At 46.2% G+C, this 23,082-nt stretch overlaps 1 protein-coding gene across 1 annotated transcript; it reads right to left on the bottom strand.

Moving 5' to 3' along the window:
• Positions 1–1,570: 1,570 nt before the first annotated feature.
• On the bottom strand, positions 1,571–5,513 carry SPACA3 (sperm acrosome associated 3). Its single transcript, XM_037809946.1, has 4 exons — positions 5,297–5,513; positions 4,299–4,457; positions 3,759–3,837; positions 1,571–1,637 (listed from the first exon to the last, which is right to left on the bottom strand). The coding sequence occupies exons 1-4, from the start codon at positions 5,481–5,483 to the stop codon at positions 1,571–1,573; spliced, it is 492 nt and encodes a 163-aa protein (XP_037665874.1). The 5' UTR covers positions 5,484–5,513.
• Between the last annotated feature and the right edge of the window lie 17,569 nt (positions 5,514–23,082).

The raw sequence follows: 23,082 nt of genomic DNA, 5'->3' as shown, positions 1-23,082 counted from the left end.
ATAACCATGGCACCTTAACATCATAGTTACTGTTCTAGGGTCTAAATTAGATGCTGCAAGGAACACAGTGGGCACACAATGTCTGCTTTAATATTAAGAGAGTGGGCTTTCCCTACCTATGACTTAATGAGAATCACTCCATTAGTTGTTCACATCCACCTCCCTCCCAGCAAGGAGCTGGTCCTTTGCCACTGTCCTCTTGTGTGAGGGTCAGCCCTTGAGTTTCTCATCACCTTGACTTGGGGTGCAGGACCAAAGGCCGGGGTAGGGTGGATAGGAGGCAGGGCAAGCTAATCCCCTGTGGATTGGAGTGGCCAACACCAGACCAGCTGCGGAAAGAAGCTGCAGAAGGAAACTGGAGTCTCGCCAGTTGTGGGCGCTCAGCCATCCCTCTGGTGTCGCTGACCCAGTAGGATTCAGAGATGGCTGGTCGGGAAGCAGGAGGGGGGCAATGTCATAGTCCCATCTTCTCCCTAGGAGGCACCACCCATGCCTCAATCCACAGTTCAGTACTTCCAGGGCTCTCTAAAGCCTTTCCAAAAGAAACTTCAATGGGAACTTAGGGTTCAGCCCTCTCACAGATCACCCCATCATCACACTCACTGTGATCCCGAGACTGCTCTCCATCATCTTGTCACAGGAGACCTGACGCACTGAGCTCTGAGTTAGTGGGGGACGGGGCTGCCTTCTTCTGAACTCCAGCATGTAGAGGAAGGCAGAGAGCTGCACTGGCCATGCCGCAGTAAGGGTGGTGGCTTACTCACCTTTGTTGAGGTGGTGGCTTCTTCAACTACGAAGGGACGGCCACCATCGTTGCCAACTGCACTTGAATCTCCTGCCACTAGAGGTCACTAAAGAGCACAGTGAAAGCCACCTGCGCGTTCCGGCTGGTAATCTCCAGTGAGGTGCACCTCCACTTGCAGCGGAGGGGTGTGTCAGCAGTGGCCAGCTGGCCAGCCCACCAGGGAGGCCCTCTGATGGAGGACACTGAAGCCACTGCAACCAGAGCCTCAGAAAATGAGTGTCTCAAGGAGACTCCCAAACAGCCTGCTGTACACAATACCAGAACCAAATAGGGCCGCCAGTTAAAAGTTGAATTTTTTTCAGACAGACAACAAATAAATTTTTAGTATCAGTATAGCCCATGCAATAATTGGGCCATACTTATACTGAAAATTTGTCTGTTGTGCATTTGAAATTCAAATTTACCCAGGGCATCCCATTTTGTTGTTGTTATTGTTGTTTGGTTGGTTGGTTTGGGTTTGTTTTGCTAAACCTGGCAGCCTTCAACCCAGGTAAAGGGTCTAGGAAACTCTGCCAGGTGTGGGCAAGGGAGATACTGACCCCCAGGCCGCTAGGGATGGAGTCCACCTGAAGCCCAGCCAAGGTGGGCAGGTGAGAGACACTGAGCTGCCGTGGCGCCTACACACCACCTGGAAACACTGAGCACTGAGAACCATATTTACATTAAACCACACTTTATTACTTGGCTTGTCTCCCCAAGCCTGAGTCAGAAACCAGACCACATCCCCCAGCCTGCTGTGCGTGGCCTGGTCCATCCAAGGGGCTCCTAGAAGTCGCAGCCATCCACCCAGTCACGGAGGTCCTTGCCCTGACAGTGATGCCTCCAGGCTTCCCTGAGGGTGGAGAACGGGAAAGGAGAAAGATATCAGCTGTAGCCTCCAGTCACTGCTCAGAGAAGAGCAGGAAGGAGGCAGGTCTCTAAACTAGAAGCGAGGCAAGGAAAGGGGCTGGCAAGAGGGAGAGGAGGAAGTAAACTGGATTAACTAGCAAGGAGTCCTCTGGAAGAGGTAAAGAAAATGGAAGAGAATGACCCTGAAAAGGCATTTTCCCGGCCTCCTTATTTGACAAAAGGAGACACACAGAGTAAATTGCTCAGCTTCACCCAGACGTCAGTGGCAAAGGCCTGGAGCCCTGGAATCCAGAGCCCCAGACCAGTGCTCTTTTGCTACACCATGCTGCTTCTGGTTATAATGACACCCTCTTACATGTGTATGCCAGGTTACATAGCACGGTCACACCCGCCACCCATTTAATAGTCCTCCCCCATCGGCCCTATGAAGTAGCTCAGGCAGATATTATGCTCTCCATGTTCCAAAGGAAACACTGAGGCTGAGGTGCAAAATTACTTGCCCACGGTCCATGGCTAGTGAATGACAGAACAGCGTCCACACTCAGTTCTCCTTGGCTGCCAATCAGGGTCTTCCATTTGTTTCTAGTTTTATACTCACAAGCTCTTTCAGGACCATGACCTTTTCCAGTTTCACAACAGTCCAAGGAGTTGACATCTTGAGCAAGATAAGCAAGGTCTTGGAGTCTTGAGTTCCAAGTTCCCAGGGGTCCCAGGCTCTGATAACTAGTGTCCTCTATGACATCAGTGTCAAAGAGGCCAAGTTCCCCTAAGAGACTGCCATAGATCTATCATCCAGAGTGCTCAACTGGCCTGATTGTCTCACCCACTAGACAGTGAAATTATTGGAGACAAAAACCTGGGTCTCAGTCATCTCTGAAGCCCAGCAGCCAGTGCAGGGCCTGCCTCAGAGTGAATTCTCAATGCTTGTGTGGAATGAACAAAAAGCACCCTTTCTACCTTCCGCATCCACTTCCTTTTATTAACCTCAGTCAGCTCTCAGAGGCTATACGTGCCACAAATTTATTCCTAGCATCCTTTTGATTTCACCCAAAAGAACCTGCTTTTTCATCCCCTGGATCAGTGCCTGAGCCTGCATTCACCCTTCCTGATTTTACAGAAGTGGGTTACGTCCTGCTGAGCCTGCCTCAGTCAGACTCAGTTCCTAGGGCTTCAGTTGTGCTCAGACCAACACGTCTCCCCAGCCGTGGCATTTCCAGGGCCCATCTCTGAACCTGCTCTAGATGCATAGTCAGTTTCATCTCCCCCTCCCTCTCTGGCCACATCTCATCTGTCCCTATCCAACCCCTCTCCTGTCCCTCCCCAGTGCAACTGCCCCAGGCCAGACCCTACATCTCTCTCCTAAACTGCAAAGCCTTCCAAACTGGTCCCCCCTGCTTCTAGTCTCTCCCACTTCCACTCTTGGGCTGGCATTCAATGCCTTCCAAGCTACCTACCCAGCGTTATCATCTGCCACGTCTGTTTATGGGCCTGGTGATCCATGCACCCGGAATATTTTCCCTTCCCTGGATTCTGCCCCATGCTGTTTCCTCATCCAGAAATGTGCATAAATGGGAGATTGGAGACTCTAAGGAGCAAAATCCCATCAAAAAGACTAGGAAGATGTGGGGCAGCTGCCTGAGAAGCACCTGCAAGAACCAGTGATGTAGTCCAACTTCCATCTGCTTTGAAGGTCATGTGGTGGGAAGGGGGTGGGAAAGGAGAAGGCTGAAAAGGGGAGGCTGCAGAATTCCCACCCATACTTTATGCAAAGTACCTCTTCTTTGATCTGTTGTACATCTTGGGCTTATATATAAGATTTAGTTTGAACACAGATTCCACAGCTCAAAAAAAAATTTATGAAGCCCAAGTCTAGAGGACCTTTAGGCAGACATCATCCTAACATAGGCAAATCCGTGACACGTGCAGATGTGTGACCTCCAATGAGCTGCTTCTCCTCCTTGAAACTCAGTGTGTCTGTAAGTACTTTGATGATAGTCCTACTGGCCTTTGGGAGTTGTAAGGATTAGATCATGAAGTCATGGCATGGCACCTGGCATAAAGAGGCCATACCGCCTTAGGAGGGTCTCCAGCTCAAGTTACTTACCAGCTGCGCAGACCCAGGGGCCCTTGGGCTATCTTCATGGCACAGATAACAGTATCCTTGAGGTCCGGCTTCAATAAATCTAAGGGTGGGAAGCAGAGAAACACGATGAAGGAGCAGGAGAAGATCTGAGCATCCAGAGCCAGCTCCCCCCTCCCTCTCTCAATTTGTATCTATCTTGCACACATGCATGCACACACACACACACACACACACACACACACACTCACATCCTCTTCCATCCTAAACTCAGTTCTGCCTGCTTACAACTCCAGAAGCACAGGTATTACTCGCCCCTCCATCAGGAGAAATCTCCCCTCCATTCTCATAGCTCCGAGGATAGCCTCTTATCTGGGGCCCCCAAATCAGATTCTCAGAGGACCCATCCTCATCATCACTCCATCCTCCTCTCCTCAGAAGGCTCAGCAGGTTGTCAGGACCCGCTCAGGGATAAAGGCAGGAGGAACGAGTGGATCTCGGAGAGAAGCAAAGGCTTGTGCAGGGGCCCAGCCCCAGCCAGCCTTGAGCACAGGCCCTGCCTACCGGTGCAGTACATCTGGCACAAGTTGGGGGCCTCTGGGTTGAGGTTGTTGCACCACATCCGGCTACTGATCTGGAAGATGCCATTGTTGGTGCTGCCATCTGCCTCATGGTCCACGGCAGCTGTGTTGAAGCCACTTGTGAAGTAAGCAAGGCAGATCCCTGCGTAGGGCAGAAACACAGCCCGTGGATCAGATGCCCCAGGGGAGAGAGGCAGCCAGGCGCGAGGCCACCCTAGACCCAAGCGCTCACACTGCGGGCCCCCCACATTATCCCCGTAGAGCCTCTCCTCCTGCCTCGAGGAGGTCAGGACAGACTCCCTCCAATAGATGAAGTCATCGAGACCCAGCGGGACACAGTGACTTGCCCAAGGTCATGTCCAGCTACAGGATGGCGGGAGTCAGGACGGGTCCCCAGGCCTCCTGAGCCCTAGTCCTGCAATCTTCCCACTGTCTCCTTATTCGGCACATAGCAGGGTCCAACAAGAGTTTGTTGAGTGAATGAACAAGAGCTAAATCTTTAGAGGCAAGATTAGGAAGAAATAGGTAGGATTTATATAGGTGGCTGGAACTAGAGCAAAATCGAGTCCAAAAATGTACTTTACAGACGGTGTCCCTAAACTGCCACCAGCTTGAAAACCTCGATATTTCGGGTTTGCTCAGTTTGCCTTTTCTAAATTTCATGGGGAATCTCTAAATGGATCCTTGTGGCCAATACAGTGCTGTTCTGATCCTTTAGCTCTGACTTGACCAGCAATGGAAAAAGAAGAGGCAGTTTTGATTTGGCTATCTGTTGTGGACCTACTATGTGCTTAGCTCAGTGCTGGGTGTTCTCTCCCTATCGTCTCATAGAATTCTTATTTCACAGAGGAGAAAGCTGAGGCTCAGAAAGCTCCAAGACCACACCCCGTGAGCGAGAAGGGAGAGGGAAGGAGGGTAGAAAGGAGGGAAGGAGTGGCAGTGGAAGGGATGGTGGGGCCTCCTGAGGAAAGGGGTTCTCACAGTCAGCCAGGTTGTATCCCCGATATCCATCCAACCCGAATTCCTGTAGCGCTCGAGCCAGCTCACAGCGACTGAAGACCTTGGCCTCACTGGAGGAGAGCAGGCAGCTGAGCAGAGAGACGAAGGCCAGCACCCTGATCCCTGGCGGGTGCAGCTGCCTTCCAAGCACCCAGCTCCTAACTTCCATTCAGGCAGCAGAGGTGGATCCCCCGCCACGCTGGCTGGGACCTGGGCTTTGGGATGGCAGGTAGCTCACCGGCCCTGGTCGTCCACTCACAGGTGCCTACTCCTTGGAAGAAGAGGGGAGACAGGGCCTCAGATTACCCCTGGGAAATGGAAAGAAGAGGTGGGCAAGAGGTGAGGCTCCAACAGTGCAAATCAGCTCCTTTGCAGCCCTGATGAAGCATCAGCCATGCCCAAGACCCTGGAGAGGTTCCCAAGACCACCTCCTCTCCCTTCCAATCATGCTATCAATCACCCTTGCCCAGCAGCTGAGGGAAAGGGAAGGTGAATGGGGAAGAAAACTAACATACATTGAGCTTCATACTAAATGTCAGGCATTATTTAATCCTGAGACCCAAGATTTCACAACTGGAATGTACGAAGTTTGGACTGAGACTAAAGATTACATGCATCCAAAGGCCACTGGGGTATGGCCATGAGCAGATGTTCCCGGAGGAGATGGGCTGAGGAGTGTCACCGTGCAATTCAGTCCCTAAACCCAATTGCCAAGGGACCACTCTTTTTTTTTTTTTTTTTTAAATCATCATTTTATTGAGATATATTCACATACCACGCAGTCATACAAAACAAATTGTACTTTCGATTGTTTACAGTACCATTACATAGTTGTACATTCATCACCTAAATCAATCCCTGACACCTTCATTAGCACACACACAAAAATAACAAGAATAATAATTAGAGTGAAAAAGAGCAATTGAAGTAAAAAAGAACACTGGGTACCTTTGTCTGTCTGTTTCCCTCCCCTACTTTTCTACACATCCATCCATAAACTAGACAAAGTGGTGTTTGGTCCTTATGGCTTTCCCAATCCCATTGTCACCCCTCATAAGCTACATTTTTATACAGCTGTCTTCGAGATTCATGGGTTCTGGGTTGTAGTTTGATAGTTTCAGGTATCCACCACCAGCTACCCCAATTCTTTAGAACCTAAAAAGGGTTGTCTAAAGTGTGCATAAGAGTGCCCACCAGAGTGACCTCTCGGCTCCTTTTGGAATCTCTCTGCCACTGAAGCTTATTTCATTTCCTTTCACATCCCCCTTTTGGTCAAGAAGATGTTCTCCGTCCCACGGTGCCAGGTCTACATTCCTCCCTGGGAGTCATATTCCACGTTGCCAGGGAGATTCACTTCCCTGGGTGTCTGATCAAGGGACCACTCTTGTAGCACTAGGCCTCCATCTCCTGCCCTTAACTGGAACAAGATCTCCCACCCCCAGCCCAAAATATTACCTCCCTGCTGCCCTCTCAAGTGGAGCTTGCACTACCTGCCACACACAACACAGACAGTGCTGAAACTCTGCTTCATCCCCACCACCCCTTCTGAACCATAAACTTGCGAGAACTGCTTCTCCCTGGAAACTCGCCCTATCCTGTTTGGTTTGCCCTCTGCCCAATATCATGGAGGACACTAGCATGGGTACCTTAGCCTTGTAGTTCCTTTACCTCCTTAGACCTAATGAACTTCACATCCACCCTGTCTCCGCCACCTACTCCAGTTTTATTAGTTGTTAAAAGTTCACTTCTAAATAAATAAAATTCCCATAACCTTAGATTGATGTATGCCAATTTGAACAAGAGTTGATTGACAACTATGAAGTTTGTTAGAACATTCCTCTCGTAAGGAAATACAGTAATCTTAAATTATTAAAACAAAAACAAAAACTTGTTATCCATCACCCCACATTTTCCCACTTGGGCAAACTTCAAATCTAAGATCTCTCTGACCACCACCTCTGACATATCTTTCCACTTCTCTAAGGATTTCTACCCAAGCACACCTGCTCTCTTCCTTCATGGAGCCAAAAACCAAAAGTCACAAGCTTGCAAATTGGTGTCCCTACAAATTTGTGGTCTCCCACCTCCCACTGGGCCATCAATGCCACTGAGGATGACAAGGCAGTTAAAGGTGTGACTTTGCAGTAAAACTTGGGTTTGGAACCCACCTCTGTTCCTTACTACATCCCTGACTTCAGACAATTTCCAAGCTGCATTTTCTTCATCTATCAAATGAGGAAATTAATAACACCTGCCTCATAAAGATTGTTGAAAGAATAAATGAGAAAAGGGATATAAAATACTTTCCTCTTTGCACTAAAAATAGATGAGTTGTTATTTCTATTTCTATTACCAGTGCTACTACTAACACTTGTCTTTGATCAGCTTTCTCTCACCCTTCAAAGGGCGTTCAAAACCCTCCTTATTGTCCTTGAGCCCCCTCCCTGCACTGTGCCAGCCTTTCCTCTCCAGAAGATGATCTCTCCTCCTACTTCACTGAGAAAAGCAAGGCGGTCACATGTGGCATTTCCTTCATCTTTCTGCCTTGGCTCCAACCAACTTACAAACTCATCCGTCGACTTGTCCACTCTGATCTCCACCCCTCTAGTGTGAAGACAAGGTGCCTCTATCCTTCTCAAGGTCCATCTTTATTCTGAGCTCTAGATTTCATCCTTTCCCTTCTCTGAGCCGTGCTCCATCAGTCATCCATCCCTTGTCAGCATCACCATTATTCCATCTCTACTGGCTCTTTCCTTTGTATTTATAGACATGCTTAGGTCTCCAGTTTCTAAAACACCCTCCTTTGATTCTTGTCTTTATTTAAGTGCCATTTCTCTCTCCTTCTCTTTCTCATCTTAACTTCTAGGAAAAACTTAGCACTTTCTCACCTCCCATTTGTTTCTCAACCCTGAGAAATTTGCCTTCACCGACACTACCACTCGCCTGAAACTGTTCATCTAGATCCAATGGGCCCTTGACAGTCTTTGTGTCACAGAACAAGTTCAGCTGCATTTCACCCTGTTGACCACTCCCCCTTATTGAAACTCTTGCCTTTCTTGGTTTCCATATGCTCCACTCTCCCAGGTTCCCTCCTCCCTCTCTGGCCATTTATTCCCATTGCTTTGTGGAATTCACTTCTGCCCAGGCCTTAAATGCTGATATGCTTTCCAGGTACTTGAACCCTCTTCTCTTCCACTTCTGCATACTCTCTCAGCCACCATGCAAATTAATGACCTTTATGTTGCATCTTCTGTCTTAGCTGCAAACCACATAGACAACTGTCTCCTGAACATCTCCACTTAGATGTGTCCTCAAACTAAGCACTAAACTAAAATGAAACTAACCTTCCCACCAAAACCTGCTCTTCTTCATCTTCCCTTTCTTGGTTCAAAACATCGTGGTCCACCCATTTGTCCAAACTAGAAATATGGGCATCATTCTTAATTCCTTCTTCTCCATCACTACATCCCTCACCCATCCCCAACCAATGAATCACAAAGTCCTGTTGATTCTACCTTCCTTCCAAGAGCACCATCTTTCCCTTAATTCAGACCTCCGTCCTGACTTGCCTGGTGGTTCTCTTGTATCCAGTCATGGCCCCTTTTCTTAACTATTCCACACACATACACGAGAATAAATAAAACAAAAAGCCAGCCCATGTGACCCCGCAATGGTTCCCCATCATCACTGCTCCTCACCATGGTCCTCAAGGCCCTCCACAACCCAGCCTTACTGACCTTTCTCTCGCACTCACACTTTGAGTTCCAGTAACGCCACATTGTTTGCTCGTGATGATCTCACTGTCCACGTTAACCCTCTCCTGCTTTCCTCTGCACGGTGGAGTCTGACACTCCATGGGGCACCTCAGGACTAAGTTCCCCATGGAGACTCTTCCGGTACCCACTGCCCTCAGCAGTCCCAACCATCTCCCATACCTCTGTCATACCGGATTATAAAACAGAGTGAACTTCCAAAGAACAGTGGCTAGATCTTTTTGTCTCCATATCCTGAGCCTCAAGCAGTTACTAGTGTGCAGTGGATTCTCAATGGAGCGTTCTTACGCTAAAGTCAGGACGATACCAGCGTGAGCCCTTCACCTCAAAGTGGGGAGTGGGAGAGAGGAAGACAGCTAACTCGCCGGGTTCTTAAAAGTGTCGGTCACTGTGCCAGGCCTTTCCCAGTTGTTTTCTAACTTAGTCTCATCCAGTTCTCTCAACAATTGAAGGTGGTAGGATTGATATTTCCAATTTATAGATGAGGAAAACAAGTTGACTGCTCTACAGTGACTGGTTTTGGTTTTCTCATAGTAGAGTGATTCAAGAGTAATTTCACCCTAAGCATTATGTGGCAGTTCTAAAGTTTTAAGGAGTCGGGTTTGGTGATTCAGCAGCCAGAGGCATGCCCGCATGGTCCTCTCTCACTCTCTCTTGACTTATCACTCTTCCCAGGGAAACTATCCCAGGCCAGGATCCCCCACACCTCTGCCCACCACCTAGCTTTTTCCATGCCCCTCTCTGGCCAGACCCACTCAGGCCCTGGCTAACAGCTCCGGGAGGAGGGCAAAGGGGCTCACTGACCAGGCGTCCTCCCCTTCAGAGCAGACACAGTGCCTACAGCAGTAGCGGTCAGTGCCCCCCCAGCTCCTGCTGGGACCCCAGGTGCCCAGTAGGTGGGGGAGGGCAGACTCCAGACTCTCCTAGAGACTTCCGGAACTCCCCGCCTCTGTGAGCTCATCTTCTACAATAAAGTCCACCCACTGAGCTTTGAGTAACCCTCCTGAGACCCTCAATTTCAGGTCTGGAGACAGCTTAGGAGCAGCTAATTCCAGCCCCTCTTGCCTACATACACACCCACACACATACACACTTTGAAGGATGACCCTTCTCCTCCAAACGGCTTCTCTACTTGGTTACCCAGGGATGACAGGAGGTGCCCACTGCCTCCCCAGGCAGCCTATCTGGCAACTCCTGTGGCTTGATAAAGCTCTTCATTAAGGATGAGCTGCAAACCACCCTCTGTTTCCTTTCGAATGGTAACCATTCTGTGCAGACAGGCCCAGGACCAAGGTGATGCTATTGACTCTAAAGTTTGAGGGACAGAGAAGTGGACCAGAAGGGCATGTGATACCATTGTCTCTTGCCCACAGAGGCCCCTGCTTGGAGGCCATGTGGTACAGCAGTTAGAGCTTGGGCTTTGAAGTATGGCTGAGTGTGAATGCAGGCACTAGGGATGACCAGTTGTGTGACCCAGAGAAAGTGACTTCGCCTCTCTTTCCTCAACTCTCAGGTGGGAATAACTATAATACCTCCTGGTTTAGCAATGGGAGGGCTCCCTGAAACATCCATAAAGTGCTTAGCATGCAGAGTGCTCAATAAATAATAGCTGTGAGCACAGCCATAAATATGCTCAGAAGACCACACGTTCACCCTGTCTGCTTGTTGGAATCTGTACCTGGCCCCAGCCCGGAACCACCACAGTTAGAATCTCTGAGGGTTGGCCTGACATAGGGATTTCTTTAAAGCTCCCCTGATGATTGCAGTGTGCCACCAGGCTTGCAAACCTTTATTCAGGGGAAAAAGCTCTGGACCTGAGACAGAAAACCTGAGCTCAATTTTTGGTTCTGCCTTGGAGATTTAATCTTGCCAAGCTGGCCTCCATTTCCTCATCTGTAAAATGGGGTAATAACCCTCTCCACCCACTGTAACCTTGAGCATGGTACTTAATCCCCCAAGTCTCATTTTCCTCAACTGTAAAATGGAAATAATCACCCGTTCCCTGACAAGTAGTGGTGAAGCTTGGCTGTCTCAATGCACAAGATGCTTACCACTTGGATCGGTACTTTTTATTGCCTGGCCCTTGGTGGTGATTCTGTCTGGTTGTGTTTTTTGTGTTTTTACTGCATCTGCCTGCTTTTACTATTTTATTGCTTCCTTTTATTGAGTAATCTTTCAGTTTATTTTATTTTGTTGTATGTTCTCTCATTTCCCGGTTGACTCCCACTTTTAAATGGGGGGTAAGAAAGAGTGGCTCAAAAGGAACAGTGATGAGAGCAGACCGGGCCCTGGATGGCAATCAGCAGGACTTTATTTCTTGGCTGAGCTCTGCACGAGTCTTTCCTGTTTCTTCTAAAACAGCTCAGATTTTTGTCCCTAACTCTGGCCAAGATCCTCCGCTGGCTCCCTTCAGGTTTAAGTTCTCCTGCAGCATCTCTTAGATTCTTGGTTCTCAGCCCTTAGAGGGGTTGAGAATCATTTGGGGGGTCATTAAAAAAATGTATATACTGATGCCTGGGCCACCCCAGGCCAATCTCATCCAAACCTCTAGATGTGGAGCCGAGGCATCAGTATATTTTTTGACATTCTCAGGTGATTCTAAAGTGCCCCCAGGGCTGAGAACCACTGTGCTAACCAAACAAACTGAAGGCATAGGTTCTGAAATCTAACAGACCTGAGCTGAAGTCCTGATTTCATGACCATGCTGGGATAGCTTTGTTGAGTCTCAGCAACTTCACTGAAATGCCAGCTCAGGATGTTTTGGGGGGGGGGCGGGGGATTGATATAACATGCAGAGCATTTTACCCAGTACCTCACACCAAGCAGACACTCGATAAAAGCAGGCTTTTAATTGTTATTTGGGGGATAGAAAACCAAGAAACTATACTTTTGAGAACTGCACTTGAATTGTCAAAAAAGGCTCTGATTAAGGGCCTCAAGGATATTTCAAAGTAATGGCACAATCTTGTTTTAGATGATCGGAGGCCTTTCCTACATCCAAGTTTGTGCTGTGTAGGCCTAACTGAAGTCACAAGATTTCTGGATAAGCAGGGAATTATTCTACTGGTATTTGTCATCTTCAGCTTATATCCTAGGGATTTACTCTCTGAGAAATTGGTGCAGCAAAGAAAAGCAAACAACATCAATCTTGGGGAAGAAAATGCCTGTTCATCTGTGTCATATTCCCCACACCCCATCCTGATCTCCTTTACTGTCAAAAATGATCCTTCCGTATCTAATGCCTCCTCTTCATCCACGACTCTGGTTGACCCCACATCGTATGCCTGGGCCCCACCTCAGGCCAATGTTTGCATATGTCCTGCAAACATTTTCCTAACTAGTACCTCTGTACCAGAGGGATATTTCTAACAGTGTTGAATGCATACATCTCCATTTTTACAACCTTCAATGGATCCCCATCACTTGCAGAACAAGTTCAGTCAACTCAACTCGGCAGCCCAGACTCTCCAGGTCTATCCTCTCCCCACTTCTCCAGCCTCATCTCCCAACACTCCCCCTGTCCCACCCACTGTGGACTCAGGAGGTTCTGAACTACCAATTCTTCCCCTAAACCTATGTGCCTAAAATGCCTCATTGGGTACCAGATAACTCCATTTCAGCCCTCAAAGTCAGCATAACATTGCAAATTTTGCAGAAAGTATTGATCTAACACTCTCTACCTCCTGAACCCTCCCATCTATTTTCTTGCCCCTGGACCCTGAGTTTGTCCCTATCATAGAAATTACCACATTGTGCTATAATTTATGTTGTCCCTGTCTAACTGTGAGCTCTTCCAGAGCAAGGAGTTCATTATATTTATCTCTGTATTTCCTTGACCTATAAATGGATGAGACATGCAGAAGGCACTGAATAAAGGTTAGGAGAAGGCATTTTAAACCACACTGGTGGGAAGGGAGGGAGATGAATGTGACTATAAAGAAGCAGCACATGCCTTCCCCCCTACGTGGGATCAGACACCCAGGGTAGTGAATCTCCCTGGCAACGTGGAATATGACTCCCAGGGAGGAATGTAGACCTGGCATCGTGGGACGGAGAACATCTTCTTGACCAGAAGGGGGATGTGAAAGGAAATGAGATAAGCTTCAGTGGCAGAGAGATTCCAAAAGGAGCCGAGAGGTCACTCTGGTGGGCACTCTTACGCACACTTTAGACAACCCTTTTTAGGTTCTAAAGAATTGGGGTAGCTGGTGGTGGATACCTGAAACTATCAAACTACAACCCAGAACCCATGAATCTCGAAGACAGTCATATAAAAATGTAGCTTATGAGGGGTGACAATGGGATTGGGAAAGCCATAAGGACCACACTCCACTTTGTCTAGTTTATGGATGGATGAGTAGAAAAAAAGGGGAAGGAAACAAACAAACAAACAGACAAAGGTACCCAGTGTTCTTTTTTACTTCAATTGCTCTTTTTCACTCTAATTATTATTCTTGTTATTTTCGTGTGTGTGCTAATGAAGGTCTCAGGGATTGATTTAGGTGATGAATGTACAACTATGTAATGGTACTGTGAACAATCGAAAGTGCGATTTGGTTTGTATGACTGCGTGGTATGTGAATATATCTCAATAAAATGAAGATAAAAAAAAAAGCAGTTAAAAAAAAAAAAAAAAAAAAGGAAGCAGCACAAAGGAGACCTTTGTAGCAATGGAAGAATCCTGTCATGATTGAGGTGGTGATTATACAAAGCTGCACATGTGATCAAATGGCAGAGAACTACACATATGCATTGTAGCAATGTCAAGTTCCTGATTTGTGTATTATGGTATAGTTAGCTAAAATATAACCACTGGGGAAAACTGGATGAAGGGTGCATGGAATATCTCTTTACTCGTTTTGCAACATTCTGCAAGTCTACAATTATGTCAAATTAATTATTAGTTATTTAATTATCATTTTTTAAAAGGAAAAAAGGCTAGTTTTAGTGTTCTGACTAATCCAATCAAATAAATGGAAGTGAGAGACAGAAAAACTTTTAATTTTTCACTGCCTAATTTATGCTTATTTAAAATTGATTGGCTAGAGGATGAATGATTAAAACATAAACACAACACAAGTCTGCTTTGCTTTAATATCTCATTTATTTAGAATTGTAACAAATTTCTGCTCTAAGGGCCTTCAAACTCATGCCTGAGTGGTTGACACTAATTAGAATGAATCAGGTCAGGGCAGTTGTGGGAGGTGAATGTGATCACCTATGAAACACCTGAGAAAAACATACAGCTTTAGTTATATCATCTGACCAGAAAGAACGAGTCTGGGTCCAGTGGAAGGAACTACATGCTTGACCCATGGCTTTGGGAAACCACGGGACCCAAAACTCAGAGTCCAGGACCTTAGCAACTTAGGATCCCTCACAATCAGGAGCTGCTAAAAAATGTGGCTTCTGGGAAGCGATCTTCCAAAGCCTAAGGTCTCTCCAAACCCAGGGCCTCTAAAATCTTGAGATTTCAAGCAACCAGGGTAGACTAGCAATCCGGTGATTTTAAGAGCCTAGAGCCCTAAGCACCTGGGGCCCCTGATAAAGGAGGTCTCTGATCACCTGTGGCTTTGAAAAACCATGAAGCCTTTAACAGACTGAAAAATCAAATAACCTGGGGCTTCTAACAACCAGAGACCTATAATAAATGGAGACTCTTAGCAACCAGGGTCTCCTAGCAACCTGGGGACTCTAATTATCAGAGACTCCTAGCAACCAGAGAGGCTAGGCAAACTGGGGGCCCAGCAGCCACCCAGCCCCGGAACCGGCCTGCCCTTTACTCTTGAGGAGGCTGCACACTGGCTCTTTGAATAATTACAGTTTTTTTAAATTTATTGAGGCTTGTTTTATGTCCCAGAATTCTGGAGAAAGTTCCATGAGCACTAGAGAAGAATGTGTAACCTGGTGATTTGGGATGTAATGTTCTATATATATCTGTTAAATCCAATTCATTTATCAGATTGAATTTATGATTGCTGTTTCTTCTTGTTGAATTGCCCCTTTTATTAGTATGTAGTGGCCTTCTTTGTCTCTCATAACATCCTTGCATTTAAAGTGTATTTTATCTGAGATTAATATTACTACTCCTGTTTTCTTTTGGCTGTAGCTTGCATGAAATATTTTTTTCCATCCTTTCACTTTCAATTCCTTTGTGTCCCTGTGTCTAAGATGAGTCTCTTGTATGCAACATATTGATGGTTCATTTTTTTGATCCATTCTGCCAATCTATATCTTTTAATCGGGGAGTTTAATCCATTTACATTCAATGTCATTACTGTGAAGGCATTTCTTGAATCAACCATCCTATCCTTTTGTTTATGTTTGTCTCTCTCTTAATGTCCTTTAATGTACCCATACTGAATCTCTTTAGTACTGAGCCTTTCTCCATATCTCTCTCCTTTCTTTGTTTCTCTGTCGGTAGGGTTCCCTTTAGTATCTGAAGTAGGGCAGGTCTCCTGTTAGCAAATTCTCTCAACATTTGTTTGTCTGTGAAAAATTTAAGCTCTCCCTCAAATTTGAAGGAGAGCTTTGCTGGATAAAGAATTCTTGGTTGGCAATTTTTCTCTCTCAGAATTTTAAATACGTCATGCCACTGCCTTCTCGCCCCCATGATGGCTGCTGAGTAGTCCCTACTTAGTCTTATGCTGTTTCCTTTGTAAGTGGTGAATTGCTTTTCTCTTGCTGCTTTCAGAACTTGCTCCTTCTCTTCAGTATTTGACAGTCTGATCAGAATATGTCTCAGAGTGGGTTTATGTGGATTTATTCTATTTGGAGTTTGCTGGGAATTTATGATTTGTGTATTTATGGTGTTCAGAAGGTTTGGGAAGTTTTCCCCAACAATTTCTTTGAATACTCTTCCTAGACCTTTACCCTTCTCTTCCCCTTCTGGAACACTAATGAGTCTTATATTTGGCCATTTTATATTATCTTTCATATCCCTGAGGTCCATTTCAATTTTTTTCCCCATTCTTTCTTTTTTTCTTTCATTTTCCATTCTGTCATCCTCGAGGTCACTGATTCACTGTTCAGCTTCCTCTAGTCTTGTACTGTGAGTATCCAGAATCTTTTTAATTTGGTCGACAGTTTCTTTTATTTCCATAAGATCATCTATTTTTTTATTTACTCTTGCAATTTGTTCTTTATGCTCTTCTAGGTTCTTCTTCATGTCCTTTATATCCTGTGCCATGCTCTCGTTGTTTGTCTTTAGTTCTTTGATTAATTGCTACAAGAACTGTGTCTCCTCTGATCTTTTGATTTGGGTATTTGTGTTTGGGTTATCCATATTGTCTAGTTTTTTCATATGCTTTAAAATTTTCTGTTGTTTTTGGCCTCTTGGCATTTGCTTAACTTGATAGCGTTCTTTTAGGATATGTTGATTGATTCAAACACACCTCAATTTGTCAGATCTATAGCTTGGTGGAGTACACTTTCTCTAACTAACCAGCAGGTGGCATCCACAAGCCACCTATTCCCCTCGAGCCAGTTCTCCCCAACTTTATCTTTGTGGTGAGTGGGGGTGTGAGTCTTGTGGGGTCCAACTGGCGCACCAAGTTTGAGTGTGTAGTTGGTGCTTCCCACCGTGAATGTGGGGTGTGTGTCTGAGCAGTTAGAGAGGGAGGGCAGCTTTAATAATCAAATCTCCCAGGTGTTCCTGGAGATTTAAAGCTGTTGCAATAGTCTAATCCTTCAGTTCAGTCTTGCTGCAGTTAGTCTCTGCCTCTGACCCACAAGTCCTTGGTTTGGCGTATGGTCCCTGGGACTTGTGAGTGGATCCCTCTTCCAAGCCTTACCCTCCTAGGTCCCCTGCTGAGGGAAGGCTGTGCTAAGTCACAGGTGAGCACCATCCCCCAAGGGGAAGTTCTGGGCTGCAGGGCTCTGTAGGGGTGTTCCCAGTCTGCTGAAAGGATGGCTGAATGGGGCCTGTTAATTTCCCCCTTTTCACACAGCTCTGCCTTCCAGGCTCTGGGACAATTAGCTGCTCGGTGGGTGAAAGGCTATTGTCCACACCCTATGTTGTGGTGTGTGTGTGTGTGTGTGTGTGTGTGTGTGTGTGTGTGTGTGTTGTTGGAAACACTTCCAGTCACACTGGGTTGTTTGGGGCAGCTCTGGGCTGTGGCGCTGGTGCTGGGCAGGAGTGTTCCCAGCCCTCCAGGAAGACGGCTGTAAGGGGACGACGCCCCCCCTTTCTTGGGGAGTTGTGGCACATAGCAAATTTTCTCAGCCACTAGACTTATTGCTTAGACTCTTAGAGCTCTCTTAGCTCTGCTCTTGCCTGGGCCCAAATTGCAAGTCTTTGAGGATTTCTGTAATGGGCTTCTTAGAGTAATTGTTTTAGAAAAAGAGAAAAAGATTTAAAAAAAAAAAAAGGGCCCTCCTTGCAGATCTAATGGGCTATTGAAATGCTAAGAGATAAGGAGATTAGCACCATTAAGGAGCAATCAAGAAAGCAGAGAAACCAGCTCTTCAGCTCTTCAGACCAGGGACCATGCCCTCTGGATTTGCACATGAGCCTGACTCTGCCTGAGCCCTGCCCTTCTCCGTTTTACGTTCACCAGAACTCCAAAAAGTCTGTTTTTATTTCGGTTTTTTTTTGTTTTTTTTGTTTTTTTTGTTTTTTTTTTTGCTGTTTTTGCTAGCCCTATCTCCTCCCCGCTGGGTTGACTGCTCCCGGAATCTCTGGTGTCTGGTCTCAGTCTCTCTGTGTTTGGAGTTTCGAGCCGCAGCCTGAGTTTTCAATCAGAGCCACAACTGCAGTTCTCCCTCCTCATTCCCAGCACCGAGGGCCTCTCCTCCCATGGGACACAGCCTGGCAGGAGGGGCGCAGGTCCCCTGGCCATGAGAACTTACAGATTTCACTGATCTCAGCTGTTCCATGCATTCATGAGTGCTGTATGAAGTATGCCCAAAGTCAAATTGCTCTGTGGTGTCCGGTCCATGCAGTTCTTGGCTCTCTACCTACTGCCCTGGAGGAGTAACTAAAATCTACACCTCACCGCTCTGCCATCTTGCCCCACCTCCTCACACTGACTCCTGAGAGGTAGTGTGTGCTGAGACAGATAGAGCCAGAACTGGAAACCAAAGGCTATGTGTAAAGTTGTGATCTTGCCACTCAAAAACTGTATATCATTTGGCTTAACCTCCCTGACCATCAGTTTCCCAACCCAGAAAATGAGAATGATAATTATCAAGTCTAGCTCATAAAATGATTGTGAGCACCAGGTAAGAAGGGTTATGGGAAAGCATTTTAACAGCTATGCAAATGCCGTTTTTGATGACACTGCCTCCCCTCAAATCTCATTACCCACCACATTCTGTGAATTCTATTTCCAAAACATCTTTCCCAGCTACCCCAGCTCCACTGCCACCATCAAAGTCTCAGGTCCCACAGATTCATTTTCTACACTGCCACCAGAATTATCTTCCTGAACCACAAGTCCTATCACTGCCTTCCTGTTGCTCTTGAGATCAAGTTCAAACTCTTTAGCATCTTACATAAACTCTTCAGGATCAGGCCCCATCCTTCCGCTTCATCTTCAGTCACGCTCCCAACACCCCCATCCTTCATTTACTCCGAAAACCTGAGAGGTGGGTGTTATCTCCATTTCCCAGATAAAGAAAGTGGGGCTGAAAGAAGCTAAGAAACCGACCCAAGCACATACAAACTTGAAGCAGTAATTTGAAACCAAGTCTGACTCCAAAACCTAAGTTCTTTCACTGCAAAGCCCAAGATCTGTCACTGCCTCTTGGAAGGTTCCAAAAAATGTGATTCTCTGGTTATTAGCTAAATAAAGCAACTTTAGTTTTGTCCCAGAGCCCCTCCCCCTTTTCTGCTGGAGCCAAGAGGCACTGTTCAGCTTTGGTGGAGTTTGAGACTTCACCACCAGGGGGTGCTCTCCTCGCACACAAAAACGGGCACCAGCCCTCAGAGACGCCTGAGACCACGCCCATCGAGGCAGAAACTGTGGCTCGTCTCATCGTGCCATATGGCTGACAATGAAATTTGAGGGTAAATGTTCGGAACCCTGCTTCCATGTTGCTGCTCCTCAAAAAGGCCCCTTATTAACATTTTAGCGGCCAAAAAGTAGTTTTTTCTTATTACCATGCTTACTGTCAATAAAACAAGCTAATCAGCATTTTAAGAATACAAAATTCCCTCCCTAGGGCTCAACAGAATAATTATGATCTGTGACTACCTTTGTTTGCCCTGCTTGCTCCTCAAGGCAGAGGGAGGGCAGGCTGGTTGGGACAGGATGTTCATGGCTGGTGAAGTACAATGTCCTCCTTTTAAGAATGTGAAGACAAGATCCCCAAAGGGAGGGTTGGTTGCTCCAGGGCTCACAACAGGTAAGAATCAGAGCTGGGACCAGACTAAGGCATTTCTTTTGTAATTGATAACTGTAATTCTCATTAGGCTCTGAGTGCACCTCGAGAGATGGTTTGCCTGGGTGCTGCACGCGCTCTCTGGGATGGTTCAAAAGCAGTCATGCTTGGCTCTGTGGGTGTGCCTGACCCTGTGAACTTCTATTTCTTCATCCATGAAGTGGGGATAGTGATAACTATCTCTCAGAAGCTCTGGCTTTCACCCTCTGGCATTTTCCCAGCACCTCTCAGAGGGCTGTTCTCCCCCAGCTGAGATCAGGGGCCCCAGCCAAGCTCTCCTGAGGCTCTGGGGGATTGGATGGGAAAGGGGTTTTCTCCCCACGGCACTCAAAGGCAATTTCCCTTCCGGATGACATGGAGATTGCTGAGCTCCAGGTTCACGCTGTCCGTGGGTCTGAAGTGGTGTCATGTACAGCAATGGTTCTCAACTGGGGGGCGATTTTGCCACTCGGGACATTTGGCAATGCCTGAAGACATTTTCGGTTGTTCACCAACAGAAAGAGGATGCTACTGGCATCCAGTGGGTAGAGGACAGGGATGCTGCTAAATATCCTACATGCACAAGACAGCCCCCCACAACAAAGTTATTCAGCCCAAAATGTCACAGGGCCGAGGCTGAGACCCCCTGATGTGTAGCATAGAGCCCTCTATGTGAACCTCGGACAGGCCATCTCATCTCTCAAGGCCACATCCCGTTTCCTGAGCTATAAAATGAGACGGTTGGATCTGATGACCTATATGACCCCTTCGAACACCGTCATCCTCTAGCCACGCTTCCTAGTCGTACCCTGTTCATTTTGCTTATGGTGCTTCGAGCCTCAATAAGCGAAGAGGAAAGCATCCCAGCCTCCATTTCATCATCTATAGATGGGAATAATTATTCCTGCCTTACAGCATTGATGTGAGAAGGAAAATGAACAATGTGTGTGAAATTGCCTTACACATGGTTAATGCTTAATAAATATTTGTTTTTTAAAAAAAAACCATCATGATGGCTCTGCAGGGGAAAAAAATGTTCAAGGAAATTATGATTTACTGAAAAGTGTCGTCATTCAACAATCACAAGTGCAGAGGGACATTTGGGCCACAAGCCCCACATTTTTTTCCTGACCTTTCCACAAGGCAGCTATGGCTCTCGGAGCTTTGCAGGCAGCCTGGTGAAATGGAAAGAAATTGGGCTTTGGAGATCCAGAGGCTTGCTTGTAGTCATCTGATCCAACCTAAGGAGAAATTTTTTCTGTCAGAAAGAAAAAACAAAGTTCCAATGGAAAAATCATTTTCAAAAGCCCCAGTCAATATGGAGTGATGTTTACACAGCTTTGATGCCAAGACTGATCTGAGTTCAAAAATTCCCCTCTGCCATCCACTACCACGTAACATAATTGTTTGAAGCCTCCATTTCTCATGTGACAATGGAGATAATAATAAAACCAATCTGGAGCCTTGTGATTTTAAGTGAGAGAATGCCTCCAAGTATATATTTATTGCATGTTGGCCATTGTTTTAATAAAAGCCACACCCTCTCTCTCTAGCTAAGCCAACTTGTCAGGTAAAATCACTGCCCTCTCCCCTATGTGGGATCAGACACCCAAGGGAGTAAATCTCCCTGGCAATGTGGAATATGACTCCTGGGGAGGAATCTAGACCCGGCATCATGGGATGGAGAACATCTTCTTGACCAAAAGGGGATGTGAAAGGAAATGAAATAAGTTTCATTGATAGAGAGATTCCAAAAGGAGCCAAGAGGTCACTCTGGTGGGCACTCTTACGCACAATATAGACAACCCTTTTTAGGTTCTAGTGAATTGGAGTAGCTAGCAGTAAATACCTGAAACTATAACCCAGAACCCTTGAATCTTGAAGACAACCGTATAAAAATGTAGCTTATGAGGGGTGACAATGTGATTGGGAAAGCCATATGACCACACTCCCCCTTTGTCCAGTGTATGGAGGGATGAGTAGAAAAAGGGGGGGGGGTCACCGAGTATTCTTTTTTACTTTAATTGTGCTTTTTCACTTTAATTTTTATTCTTATTATTTTTGTGTGTATGGTAATGAAAATGTTCAAAAATTAATTTTGGTGATGAATGCACAACTATATAATGGTACTGTGAACAATTGAATGTACACTTTGTATGACTGCATGATATGTGAATATATCTCAATAAAATTGAATTTAAAAAAATAGCTATAGGAACAGGCTAAAAAAACAAAAAAATAAGAGCCACAGATGGGTCTCAATGGATGTATTGTCTGCTTAGGCTCAACTGCACTCTTCTTTAAAAGTTCCATGAGAAATCACAAGACACTTTCAACCCCGCTTACGGTTACATGAGAAAGATGCTTGGTATCCTGTGCCGTCCTCCCACATACACTTCCACACCCATACACACACTCTCACATCCCATTTTACATACAGAGAAACTAATATTGCATGCTTGGCCAATATTAGGAACTGAAGGATGGGTTTGTTTTTAAACCTCAGTATCTTCTCTCTCCTTCCACCCCATTCCCAGGAACATGCCAATCAAAGGAGGTTAAGATGACTGCTCTTGAACCATTTAAAGTGGTGAGGGCAGCATTCCACTTTCTGAGCCTCTGTAAAGAAAGCATTCTTGGAAAACAGAAGCTGCTCAACAGTTAAGCCAAGACTATCTTTCACTGACCAAAGGTCAAGAATATAGATAAGCTAAACTATGCAGAGATCTCTAAAAAATGTTGAAATGTCAAGTCCTAAGGCTAAAAGTCAAAAACCCATCATTGAAATTACAAGGAGATGCAAGCCCCGGAGGAATGACCAGAGCATCAACCAATCCACTGGAAGGGCAATCTGGCCAAGGCACTCCTCCCACACCCACCGGAGGGCTGAAACCCAGCTTCTGAACCAACACTGCTTAAAATAAAGTGAGCCCTGCAGGCATGCAGAGAGTTAATGGAGCTGTAAAGCAGATTCATGAACTCCAAAGTATGTATTCCTGCTGCTGAGAGTGTTGAGAGAATCAGGCTTGGCAGAAGAGACAGACAGAAAGACAAAGAGGACAGAAGGGCATGGAAGCAACCATGTGAGAAAGAGTGGCGAGCAGCAGCTACCAGTTCTGGGTCCTTAAAAATTCTAAACAAGAAGTGGAAGCTTGCTCTTGTCCTGGTTAATCCTTCATTTCTCCAAAGAAGGTGGCACTAGTTAATACTCAGTTTCCTCATCAAAGGAAGCCAATTTATGCAAAGGCAATGGAGATATTCCAGAAGCTTTTATCTACTTATATTATCAGAAGAATCCAATACTTGGCCTGAAGAAACACCTACTTCTTTTGAGTCTAGGGTGAGAATAAGCCAGGTCAGAGCTCAGGACAGGGTTGGATAGGGAGAGAATTTCAGTTCCAAGGCTAGCTCCTGCAGAAGGCAGCCCTTAAGGATCAAGAAACTGAGTTTCAAAGGTGAAAGAAGCTCAAGGATCAAACCAGCAAATGTCTGTAAAGGTGATCTGGCTGGGGTGAGGGCATGGCAGTAGGAAGGCTAAGCCAGGCCAAGCTGAGCATCCAAGTGAAAGGAAATCAACTCTGGAAAATCCTTCCCTATCAGGCAAGACCTCAAGCAAGTGGGTAGGGAAGAGGA

The sequence above is a fragment of the Choloepus didactylus genome, chromosome 18 (assembly GCF_015220235.1).
Source record: "Choloepus didactylus isolate mChoDid1 chromosome 18, mChoDid1.pri, whole genome shotgun sequence".
Classification (NCBI taxonomy): domain Eukaryota; kingdom Metazoa; phylum Chordata; class Mammalia; order Pilosa; family Megalonychidae; genus Choloepus; species Choloepus didactylus.
Note: the sequence above shows the minus strand (reverse complement) of the source record. Positions and strands in the feature narration are given on the sequence as shown.